The 12,041-nt window shown below is 48.9% G+C and overlaps 1 protein-coding gene across 2 annotated transcripts in view; it reads right to left on the bottom strand.

Moving 5' to 3' along the window:
• Positions 1-477: 477 nt before the first annotated feature.
• The window catches only part of GTPBP4 (GTP binding protein 4), a 37,636-nt gene continuing 26,072 nt past the window's right edge, over positions 478-12,041 (bottom strand). For both annotated transcript variants that reach the window (XM_003827759.6, XM_008953089.6), the window contains 8 exons: positions 11,734-11,844; positions 9,823-9,900; positions 9,278-9,329; positions 8,270-8,370; positions 6,276-6,473; positions 4,627-4,692; positions 2,190-2,333; positions 478-1,171 (listed from right to left, as the gene is read on the bottom strand). In XM_003827759.6, coding sequence (XP_003827807.2) covers positions 1,019-1,171; positions 2,190-2,333; positions 4,627-4,692; positions 6,276-6,473; positions 8,270-8,370; positions 9,278-9,329; positions 9,823-9,900; positions 11,734-11,844 — 903 coding nt within the window. In that variant the 3' untranslated portion in view covers positions 478-1,018. The remainder of the gene's footprint in view (positions 1,172-2,189; positions 2,334-4,626; positions 4,693-6,275; positions 6,474-8,269; positions 8,371-9,277; positions 9,330-9,822; positions 9,901-11,733; positions 11,845-12,041) is intronic.

The following is a 12,041-nucleotide window of genomic DNA, read 5'->3' as shown; positions in this document are numbered from 1 at the left end:
ACCATGTTGGCCAGGCTGGTCTCGAACTCCTGACCTCCTGATCTGCCCACCTCGGCCTCCCAAAGTGCTGGAACTACAGGCTTGAACCCCTGCACCCAGCCCAGACCTGGTAAATTTTTAAAATTGCCACATGTAATCCAGAAGTGTGATTAACTAAAGTCCTTTCCTCAGCTATAATGTTGATTGTGTGACTTGATAACTTATCCGTGGTGGCTCTTGGAACCCTGTGTGTCTTTGGGGCTCCAGGAGCACACGGACCCCTGGGCAGGTCCCTCCGACCCCACAGCTCTTCACCCCAGCGCTCCCCAGCAGGTGCTTTTGAGGTGGCATTGGGGGTGTTTTCGTGTTTTACTGAACATGTAACTTCAGGGACGGGCCACAGCAATAGGAGAATGCCCATATTTAATTGCCTAATGCCTCCAGCAACATTTTACTCCCCCAAAAGTATTTTTGCTTTAAAACAAAATAGAAATGTCATGTTTTTTGCCTTTTTATTTGGCCAAATCAATAGCGACTATAACTAATCCAAAACATGAGCTAAGTAAATGAAAACTACTTTCTTCTGGAGGTTTATTTTGGATAAAATAGTTGAAGACAGACTACAATGAGACATTGTAAAATAAGACTAGAAAATTATTTAAGAGGGTATTTTAAGCACGGGATTCCGACACACTCATAAACGTGTTTGCTCCCAGCTCTTACAAAAGAAAAGAAGGTTTTTCGCCATCAAAAACAACCCAGTTACACCAGTAAATCTTCCCAGTTCTGAAAATCTGAAGCAACTGATACTCCATTAAATGTGGAAACACTGTCTACTCAAAACATTTGTAATATTATGCAGTGACAAAAATTTCCCACATCTATATAGGGTTAACCATAGTTTTCAGCAAAGCAACAAGTGCTTTACTTATTTTGTCTTTTTCAGTTTATACAGAGCTCCAATTTCATGAAACCATACTGTGCCAAACCAGGAAATAAACAGCAACAGTCTAGCCAAGCCACGCCAACCAAACGGATACTATCTCCTGTCCTTTTTACCAGCTTTCCTCTTCCCAGACAGCAAGTGCTTGGGCTTCATATCAAATACGTGTCTATCCGCCTCCCCTTTCTTCCCCAACCGATTCATCTTCTTCTGAGCATTCTTCATCATAGTCTTGGCTTTCTTCACCATCTAAAAGAAGGAGAAAAAAATAAAGTATGTTCATTACTTAAAACCAATTTTCCATTCTGAATTTTAACTACTGGGTAACAATCTGTTTAATGGCTCAGGTCTGTTCAGCGAAGAGACCCTGTTACATCTCTTTTCTCTTAAGCCCAGCACAGTTATCTGCAGGAACTCAATGAGTATTTTTGTATAAAGACTGGATGAAAATCATACCCAGGACAAGCTTTATACCCAGGACTAGATACACTTTAGACCTAGAAGGTTAGCACACATCTGTTTTAACTCCCTCTTACACAAGCTAAGGACTCAGGCCCATGAACCTGTTTTCCTCAGGTCTGACTGACAAGTGGCAATGCCAATATTAACAGCCAGGTTTCAAGATGGCAATGGCACAGAGGAGTGAAGCTCAGGCTTCCATGAAGGAGACTGCAGTTTATACACAGACTCTCCTGCATCTCCATTACCACAACGCTGAAACTAAAAGTTGCTGTGTTTAATAAAAGGACGTTTCAGCAAGACAGACTGTGTACATCTAAAGTGTCTTTGCCAAAAGACGCTACAAATAAACTAAATGTGACTCAAGCTCTCCACCTGGGGGGAGCAATCCTGCAACCTAAGGATGAGCAGGATCACCCGCCAATCAACCCAGGAGTTCCCTCTGCTGTTCCTCCCACGGGGGGCTTGCTGGATTTGAGGCCTCCTGGTGCTTAGCAGTGGCCACTTCCTGGCCCTCTTCAGACAGCAGGGTCTAAGCCCAGACTGCTAGTGCTGTCAGACCATGCTCTGGCCACCCTCCGCAAAAGCAAAATGCCAGGGAGGGGTCCATCCTGGGCAGCTGTCAGGGGCGTCCACCTGCACCCTGACCCGTGCTCTCCTCTAAAGGATGCCACAAAACGAGGGCATGCAGTACACACAACCCCTGCCATAGTTCCTGCAAATGGCAACTGCTGGTGTTTGCCCTGAACCCTGTGCAATAAACAACAGAGACTGTCATTTTATTACATTACACAACACAGAGACTGACCTTGACATCCCTAAGACCAGAAACATCACGTGGAGTTCGAGAGCAACTCCCACTCCGGGCCACAGAGGACGGAGGAGCAGAGTCTTCCCGCTTTCTTTTCCTAGTGATGCTCCGGGATCTTCTTGCCTGGACTGCGTAGTGGGCCTACAAAGCAGGGGAAGCAATGCTCAGCACTCAGGACCCCAGCCCCGCTCCTAGGCTCAGCGCTCAGGACCCCAGGTCCACTCCGAGGCTCAGAGCTCAGGACCCCAGGTCCACTCCCAGGCTCAGTGCTCAGAGCTCAGAACCCCAGCCCCACTCCCAGGCTCAGCGCTCAGGACCCCAGCCCCACTCCCAGGCTCAATGCTCAGGACCCCAGCCCCACTCCCAGGCTCAGTGCTCAGCTCTCAGGACCCCAGCCCCGCTCCTAGGCTCAGCACTCAGGACCCCAGGTCCACTCCCAGGCTCAGAGCTCAGGACCCCAGGTCCACTCCCAGGCTCAGTGCTCAGAGCTCAGAACCCCAGCCCCACTCCCAGGCTCAGCGCTCAGGACCCCAGCCCCACTCCCAGGCTCAGTGCTCAGCTCTCAGGACCCCAGCCCCGCTCCTAGGCTCAGCGCTCAGGACCCCAGGTCCACTCCCAGGCTCAGAGCTCAGGACCCCAGGTCCACTCCCAGGCTCAGTGCTCAGAGCTCAGAACTGCAGCCCTGTTCCCAGGCTCAGTGCTCAGGACCCCAGCCCCACTCCCAGGCTCAGTGCTCAGCTCTCAGGACCCCAGCCCCGCTCCTAGGCTCAGCGCTCAGGACCCCAGGTCCACTCCCAGGCTCAGAGCTCAGGACCCCAGGTCCACTCCCAGGCTCAGTGCTCAGAGCTCAGAACTGCAGCCCTGTTCCCAGGCTCAGTGCTCAGGACCCCAGCCCCACTCCCAGGCTCAGTGCTCAGCACTCAGGACCCCAGCCCCGCTCCCAGGCTCAGTGCTCAGGACCCCAGCCCCGCTCCCAGGCTCAGCGACAGGCATGAGGTCACTCCAGCAAGAGGGGAGGAGAGGAGCGTCTGAACCATTACCACATGGGCTAAAGATCTTGAAAATACACACAGTATTTTCATATTAGTGACACCATTTCAAGTTCACATTAGTAACAATTTCACATTAGTTGTTGGTCAAATACTCTTATTCACTTAACGGAAGCTGCTTTATGTAAGAAAGCTGATTTTAACTCCACTTAAAGAAACTTAGAACTCTCATTTAAAAGTGATTATTATAGTATAGCATCACAATTTATATTTCAGATATAAATAATGCTCTCTCCCTCATTGCCCCATTTTGGGGGTTAATGATATGAACACAAAGGGACAACCATCAGACAGAAACCATCAGACGGAAACTGCAGACTGCACATCTAGAGGACAGGGTATGCAGCCACACCCTGGGCACGTCATGGCGCTGCCTCATGCTGGCTGTGGAGCTTTTTTTTTTTTTGAGACACAGTCTTGCTCTGTTGCCCAGGCTGGAGTGCAGCCTCAATCCACCACTTCAACCCAGACCCAGGGTCAGGGAATCCTCAACCCATCACTTCAAGTCAGTCCCAGGGTCAGGGAATCCTCAACCCATCACTTCAACCCAGTCAGTCCTAGGGTCAGGGAGTCCTCAATCCATCACTTCAACCCAGACCCAGGGTCAGGGAGTCCTCAACCCATCACTTCAAGTCAGTCCCAGGGTCAGGGAATCCTCAACCCATCACTTCAAGTCAGTCCCAGGGTCAGGGAGTCCTCAACCCACCACTTCAACCCAGACCCAGGGTCAGGGAGTCCTCAACCCATCACTTCAAGTCAGTCCCAGGGTCAGGGAATCCTCAACCCATCACTTCAAGTCAGTCCCAGGGTCAGGGAATCCTCAACCCATCACTTCAACCCAGACCCAGGGTCAGGGAGTCCTCAACCCATCACTTCAAGTCAGTCCCAGGGTCAGGGAGTCCTCAACCCACCACTTCAAGTCAGTCCCAGGGCCAGCAAATCTCAAAAGAGAAAAACTGGGAGCTCTCATTTCTTTTTGCTGTAATTTCCCATGTTCCCACGGCTTTCCAAAACACTGGTTTTCTTTCTTTCTTTTTTTTGAGATGGAGTCTCACTCTGTCGCCCAGGCTGGAGTACAGTGGCACGATCTCAGCTCACTGCAATCTCTGCCTCCCAAGTTCAAGCAATTCTCCTGCCTCAGCATCCTGAGTAGCTGGGATTACAGGCACACGCCACCACGCCCGGCTAATTTTTTGTATTTTTTTAGTACCGACTGGGTTTCACCATGTTGGCCAGGCTGGTCTCGAACCCCTGACATCATGATCTGCCCGCCTTGGCCTCCCAAAGTGCTGGGATTACAGGCATGAGCCACCACGCCCGGCCAGTTTTCTTTATTAAAAAGGTGTATCCAGCCACATAAACACATGAACCGCCCCCACACTCACGTCATCTTTATCGTCCATGTCAACACCAAGACTACGCATCTCCTTCTCCAAAACTGTCCTCTGAACCTGAGAGGGATAAAAAGAAATATTAGCTTTAAATTAGTTTGATGAAATGTTGAAAAAAACTTCAAGGCAATATATATGTATATATATTTTGCAACAATTATAATATACTTATTTTAGAAGTTGTAATTTTTACTGGGCCTCGCTTTCATGTTTTTGGATAGCTCAATTAAATCCCACGAAAACTAACATTAACGGAGCAGTTGCTGTGGGAAGAATCAGCGTATCCTCCACGTCTGTCCATTCTTCACCGCAACACAGGGGAGAGAGTAACCGTCTCCATCAGAGGTGAGACACTAAAGCTGAGGTTAGTGAGGTGGCCTCAGACAAAGGCAGTGCGCCAACCTCTCTCCTCCCAGAGATGGCTGAGCCCCACCTGGAGAAGTACAAAAATGTCCAAGTCCGCCATAACCAGTCACTTGCCACCACGTGAAAACAGTGTATTCAAACAGGAAGACCCACTGAGAAGCATCCTGAAGGTCAAGTGACTTCTCTGGTTACATGTTAACTGCCCTGCATGTGGGCTTTCTTCCCCCAGTACCACCCTGCCACAGAGCCAATAAATTGCCTTTTGTAGACTGCGTCAGGTTTCTGTAAATTGCTAAAGAGTCCAGATTTTTTTTTTAATTTTTTATTTTTTGAGACGGAGTCTTGCTCTGTTGCCCAGGCTGGAGTGCAGTGGCACAATCTCGGCTCACTGCAAGCTCTGCCTCCCGGATTCACACCATTCTCCTGCCCCAGCCTCCCGAGTAGCTGGGACTACAGGCGCCTGCCACCACGCCCAGTTAATTTTTCTGTATTTTTAGTAGAGACGGGGTTTCACTGTTTTAGCCAGGATGGTCTCGATCTCCTGACCTCGTGATCCACCCACCTCAGCCTCCCAAAGTGCTGGGATTACAGGCGTGAGCCACTGCGCCCGGCCTAAAGAGTCCAGATTTAATGCAGAAATTAAAGAACAAGAAAACCAGCCGGGCGTGGTGGCTCACGCCTGTAATCTCAGCACTTTGGGAGGCCAAGGCAGGCAGATCACTTGAGGTAAGGAGTTTGAGACCAGCCTGGCCAACATGGTGAAACCCCATCTCCACTAAAAATATAAAAGTTAGCCAGGCGTAGTGGCAGGTGCCTGTAATCCCAGCTACTCGGGAGGCTGAGGCAGGAGAATTGCTTGAACCCACGAGATGGAGGCTGCAGTGAGCCGAGATGGCGCCATTGCACTCCAGCCTGGGCGACACAGCAAGACTCCATCTCCCCCCTAAAAAAAGAGAGAGAGAAAAAAGAACAGGAAAATGTTCACTGATAGCCTTGAACGTCTGTGAACCATAAGTTACAGTTTTAATCTGTACAACTGCAAAATGACTGGATCTAGAGTAGTGCCAAACTCGAAGCTGAAAGTCACCAAGAAAGGACGCAGTAAAGAATATAAAAGATCAAGACGTGAGCGATCTTGCAAATCCATACACCAATAAAACAAGAATGTGCAATCTTATGGCCATAAATGGGCTGAAAAGTTGTTATTTAGCAATGATCACACAGGAATCCAATTTTCAAAAACTAGATCACACTTCTTTGGAAAGACACAAACTTGCCTTCTTAGCAGTTCGCGGCATCCTGGGTCCCTGTGTATTCTTTTCTTTGGACTCCAGAATTTTCAACTTCTTTTTCTCTCGAATCTGCTTTGCCAGCTGTCGGATTTCCAGCATCTCTTCGTCTTCACTCTCAGATACACTGTCATACTCTCCAGCAGCTGTTCTCAGCTCTTCTTCTTTTTCTAATTCTTCCAATTTCTTTAAAAATAGAGTGCAATGAAGCAAAATTCACGAGAAAAGCCCTAAGTCAGTGAGTGTGGCAGAGTGTGTACGGGAGCTATGTTTCCCTGCCTCGGAGGAGAGCGATTGCCCTGGTCCAGTCCCACCTGGGCCCTGCCTATGTGCCATTTACCTCACAGGGAGGGTTCTGTGAAGAAAATGGAGACCACGTGAACGCCAGCCGCCAGCAAGTCAGTAACCCCTGTGCACCATTTCCTTTTTTTAAAACAATTAAATTCCAAGGCTAAAAATGTGCAGAGACCGCCTCCTTCACTTCCAATGCTCCCGGCAGACACACAAAAGCAACTCAGTCCTGAGAAACTGAATTCGTGCCACATCCCATGTATCCGTTCTAATGTCACCCCAAATACAACCTCACTGGCTACAAATAAGACAAAAATGAAAACTAAAATACACACGTTTATCACACCCTAATGAAGCAACCCGGTCAGGAGCCCAGCAGGCAGATGTGCCTGTATGAGACTCTGGCCAGGAGTGCAGAGGGTGAGACTGGGGGGCCAGGCCTCGTGGAAGGGGATGGCACGGGCACAGCTGTGTCGGAGGAGGGAAGTCTCAAGGCTTCTTGCGCCCAAGAGCACGGACTGCAGAGGGGAAGAGGCTGGGAAGGCAGGCGGCCACCGCAGGGACAGTGAGGGCACGGGCTGGACGGGGGCCCCAGCAGAGGTGACAGCAGATGCCCTGAGGCCACTCCTCCAGCACCAACGAAATTGAGATGTTGCCCCCATAATCTGCTATCCCAGAATCTGCTATGGAGGCACAGGGAGCACAGAGACCACGAGACTGAAAATGTGAACTCAATGACGGAGGGCCTGTGGGAACCAAGGAGTGGCAACATGGGACATGCAGATGGCAAGTATTGTATAAAAAGAATGTTCCAGAGAGCTCAGCTGAGAGCAGAAGGCAGGACAGCAAGTATTGTATAAAAAGCATGTTCCAGAGAGCTCAGCTGAGAGCAGAAGGCAGGACGGCAACTAATGGAGGACACAGTATAAGGATGTTTTCGTTTTTTAAAAAGATGAGTAAAACTTGTGGACATTTATACGCTAAGAAAAAGCAAGTAGGGAGGGGATTGAGGCAGGAAAAAGATGTGACACAGCAGAGCCCCCGAGGAAGAGGGTCCAGCACAGCAGAGCCCATCCAGGGCCTGGCGGAGACACAGGGTGGGGAAGGTGGTGCAGGGGGGCACAGTCAGGATGGAGGGATGCAGGTGAATGAAGGGACCAGCATCTCCACCAGAGTCTCGGGGTTGGGGGAAGAGGTGCAGGAGGCACAGTCAGGATGGAGGGATGCAGGAGAATGAAGGGCCCAGCACAGCAGAGCCCATCCAGGGCCTGGCGGAGACACAGGGTAGGGGGGAAGGTGGTGCAGGGGGCACAGTCAGGAGGGAGGGGTGCAGGAGAATGAAGGGGCCCAGCATCTCCACCAGAGTCTCGGGGTGGGGAAGGTGGTGCAGGGGGCACAGTCAGGATGGAGGGATGCAGGAGAATGAAGGGGCCCAGCATCTCCACCAGAGTCTCCGGGGGGCGTGGGGGGAGGCGGCGGGAAGGGGGCAGGCCAGCATAGCAGAGCCCAGCCAGGGCCAGTATCTCCACCAGAGTCTCAGGGTGGGGAAGTGGTACAGGGGGCAGAGTCAGGATGGAGGGGTGCAGAATGAAGGGGACAGGCCTAGCTGAGCCGAAGCCATGCTGCTATCTTCCAGCAATACTACTATAATAAAAAGGAAAACAATCCACAATTTAAAAAGTGACACAAACCTTCATGATGGCTGGATCAATATAATCAGCTATATTATGGCCTTCCCAGATTTCTGGTATCTTATCATGTTTTTCAGACAAATTCATTAAATCCCAGTACTCTAAAGTTAAAAAAAAGGTGGTTACGTTTACAGCATTTTAATATCTTCAAGTACTACATGCGTAAAATGAGTTGTGACTGACGGCAAATCAACGACTCCACCGCAGACGAGAGCACAACGTGCAATTCCACATGCAGCAGCATCAACACATCAGCCTCATTCAACACCCACACATGGAGAAAGCTACAAAAATCACCCCACCATCCCAAAACAACAGGAAACAACACATCAGCCTCATTCAACACCCACAGGTGGAGAAAGCTACAAAAATCACCCCACCATCCCAAAACAACAGGAAACAACACATCAGCCTCATTCAACACCCACAGGTGGAGAAAGCTACAAAAATCACCCCACCATCCCAAAACAACAGGAAACAACACATCAGCCTCATTCAACACCCACACGCAGAGAAAGCTAAAAAATCACCCCACCATCCCAAAACAACAGGAAACAATGGAAGAACTCCCACTGAGTGCTATCAGTATGCACCTTTTCTTTGAGACAGGGTCTCGCTCTGTCATCCAGGCAGTGGTACAATTTCTGCCCACTGCAGCCTTGACCTCCTAGGGTCAAGTGATCCTCCCACCTCAGCCTCCCGTGTCACTGGAACTACAGGCACATGCCACCACACCCGGCTAATCTTTGTATTTTTTGTAGAGACGGGGTTCTGCCATGTTGCCCAGGTTGGTCTCAAACTCCTGGGCATAAGGGATCCAAAGTGCTGTGATTACAGGCATGAGCCACTGCACCTGGCCCTCAGGATGCAACTTTTAATCTTCAAGAAATTAAAAGTTGACAAATAGGCTGAAACACTTTTATTACTTATTAAAGTCTTTCCCCCATTTTCTGAAATACTTCACGTCCAACTGGCATGTTATAATAATGATGACACTCTGGCCCTTACTCTGAAGATCCAAAATATAATCATCTCCCATTTCCAGCTCAAGATCTCGTTCCTGCAATGGAAAGAGAAATTATCATCAGCTTCATTTTGCCTTTCAGATTCAGAAATGCTCTGCCCCTTGTCACTTGAAACAATCTTTTCTCCAATCCTCTCAGTATCAGTGGGGTTCACCTTCCATTTCTGGTAGGAAGGCTGTTTCTTATCTCCCTGTCTGTGGGGCCGGCCTTTGGGTTCTGGTAGGAAGAGGCTGTTTCTTATCTCCCTGTCTGTGGGGCCGGCCTTTAGGTTCTGGTAGGAAGAGGCTGTTTCTGGCCGTCTGGGGACTGTCTATCCCACTCGTGCATTTGGTTCACAGCCATCTTCCCTCAGGCCAAAGAGCTCCATGAGAGAGGCTTCTGCAGGGGGACTCACTGCTGTGTCCGCAGCCTGACGGGGCCAGTGTCTGGGCACCCGCGGCTCCTGTTCGATGCCCCAGGCCCCCACGATGGGCACACACAGCCTGCCTCCCCCCATGAGAACACTGGGCGAGAGCTTCGGCAGCATACCCTCTTCTTCTTGGACTCCTCAGTTTCCATCCTCTTCCTGCGAGCCACCACTCCTTCAGGGATGAAAGGGGGCCTCTCCTGAGAAGATCCCATATAAAATATTTATGTGAAATGCCTGCTGAATGAGAAACTTACAAAGCCGAAAAAGTAGAAACAAATTCCCTACGTGTAAGGGGAACAGAAAACCATACCCAGACCAATGAACAACCAACAGATTATTTTAGGGGAGAGGAGTGGGTTCATACCGAGACCAATTAACAACCAACAGATTATTTTAGGGGAGAGGAATGGGTTCAGGGTCACTTTGAGCACAGAGACCAGGAGGACTCCACAAAGTGATTCCAAAGTTTATCCAGGAAAAACAGAAATCATGATTATCGTGAAAAATTATGGAAGAAGAAAGTGGTAAGAAATAACACTGGATCAGCAAATGAAAGAAATTTAGACATAAACTCAAGAGCATATAAGAATTCAATGGAAACATAAAATTTCCAATACTCAGGTCAGAAATGCCGACCACTTGAAACGGAGTGCAACCTCCACCCTCACAACATAACCAACTCAAGACACGGTGAAGACTATCTAAAAAAGCTAATTTTTAATGCCAGTATAAAAGATAATTTTTTTTTTTTTGACAGAGTATCACTCTTGTCACCCAGGCTGGAGTACAGTGGAGTCATCTCGGCTCACTGCAACCTCCGCCTCCCAGGTTCAAGCGATTCTCCCGCCTCAGCCTCCTGAATAGCTAGAATTATAGGTGCGCGCCCGACTAATTTTCATAGTTTTAGCAGAGATGGAGTTTCACCATGACTGCCAGGCTGGTCTCAGACTCTTGACCTCAGGTGATCCACCCGCCTCGGCCTCCCAGAGCACTGGGATTACAGACGTGAGCCACTGCACCCGGCAAGAAAAGATACTTTTAAAATGACTTTGGAATGAATGGTAAGCCTTTCTACGTACAATGCAAACCTGAACACCCAGAAAAAAAATATTAATGTATGTTAATAGTTCAAAAATGTATAGCACATTTGAAGTTAAAAAGGCAAGTGACAAAAAGAGAAAAATATTTGCAATGTATCTGACAAGAATCCAACCTTTGTAATATAAAAGTAACAAATCAGCGAGAAAAAGATAAACAGCCTAAAGAACTTTGAAAAGGCCAGTAAGCAGACAAACATGCTCAACCGCACCCAGCATTACATAAACACACAACAATAAAATCATCTTTACACAAGACTGACAGAGTCAGCGCCCGACCACGCCGAGGACACAAGGAAAGACAGAGGGAAGGACACAGCCTCCAGCGTCAGTGCAGCACACACCAGGAAGGCGTCTGTGGGACAGGAACGTTGTCAACACCACATGGTGAAGTGCAGACACATTTGCAGTAAAACATGAAGACACAGCGTAACGATGTGTGCCCATTCACAATGGACAAAACAATGAAAATTTATTTTATTTATTTTTTATAGAGACAGGGTCCCACTATGTTGCCCAGGCTGGTCAAGAACTCCTGGGCTTAAGCAATCTTCCCACCTTGGCCTCCCAAAGTGCTGGGATTACAGGCGTGAGCTACCTCCCCCAGCTAAAAAAATGAAAATTTAAAGAATGAAACAGATTTCCATCTGTGTTTAAAGAACTTTTTAGAAATTAATCTTCTATATCAGAAACATTTCTGGAAGGATAAACTAACAGTGACCACGTCATGCAGTGGGAAACGGGTGCCATGTGGCGTTCTGCACTTTCTTCACCTTCTCAATCCTTTATGTAAGCAAGAAGGTGAAACTGAGGCCCACCCACAATATCCACCTGCGAGTGTGTGAAACTGGATGGGAGGCTTCTGGAAAAGGCACACAGACAGCACCTGCTGACAGTACTGTAAGCCCACGGCTGTCCCAGGGGCCGTCTTACCTTATCGTCCCTCCTGGTTGGGATAGCCACATGCAGTCTATTCAGCACCTCATTCACTTTATTTCCCTTCATTTTGGTTTCCACTCGATGAGCCAAAAGCCTATCGCAAGCCTAATAACGTAAAAAAGAAGGCACAGTCACAAACGCATCCTCCAGCAGCCTCCAGCTACAGGTTCCAGGAGGAGCCACAGATCAGAGCCACTCGGCCTTTTCCCTCAAGGTAACTAACACGTAGGGGGCCACATTCTCTGAGGCCCAGGTGGAAGCGGCCCTGAGAGAAGGTGCATCTCCAGTGCCTGGGCCTCTCT

This window comes from Pan paniscus, chromosome 8 (genome assembly GCF_029289425.2).
Source record: "Pan paniscus chromosome 8, NHGRI_mPanPan1-v2.0_pri, whole genome shotgun sequence".
Lineage (NCBI taxonomy): Eukaryota > Metazoa > Chordata > Mammalia > Primates > Hominidae > Pan > Pan paniscus.
The sequence above is the reverse complement of the archived record's forward strand: the minus strand, read 5'-3'. Positions and strand labels throughout refer to the sequence as shown.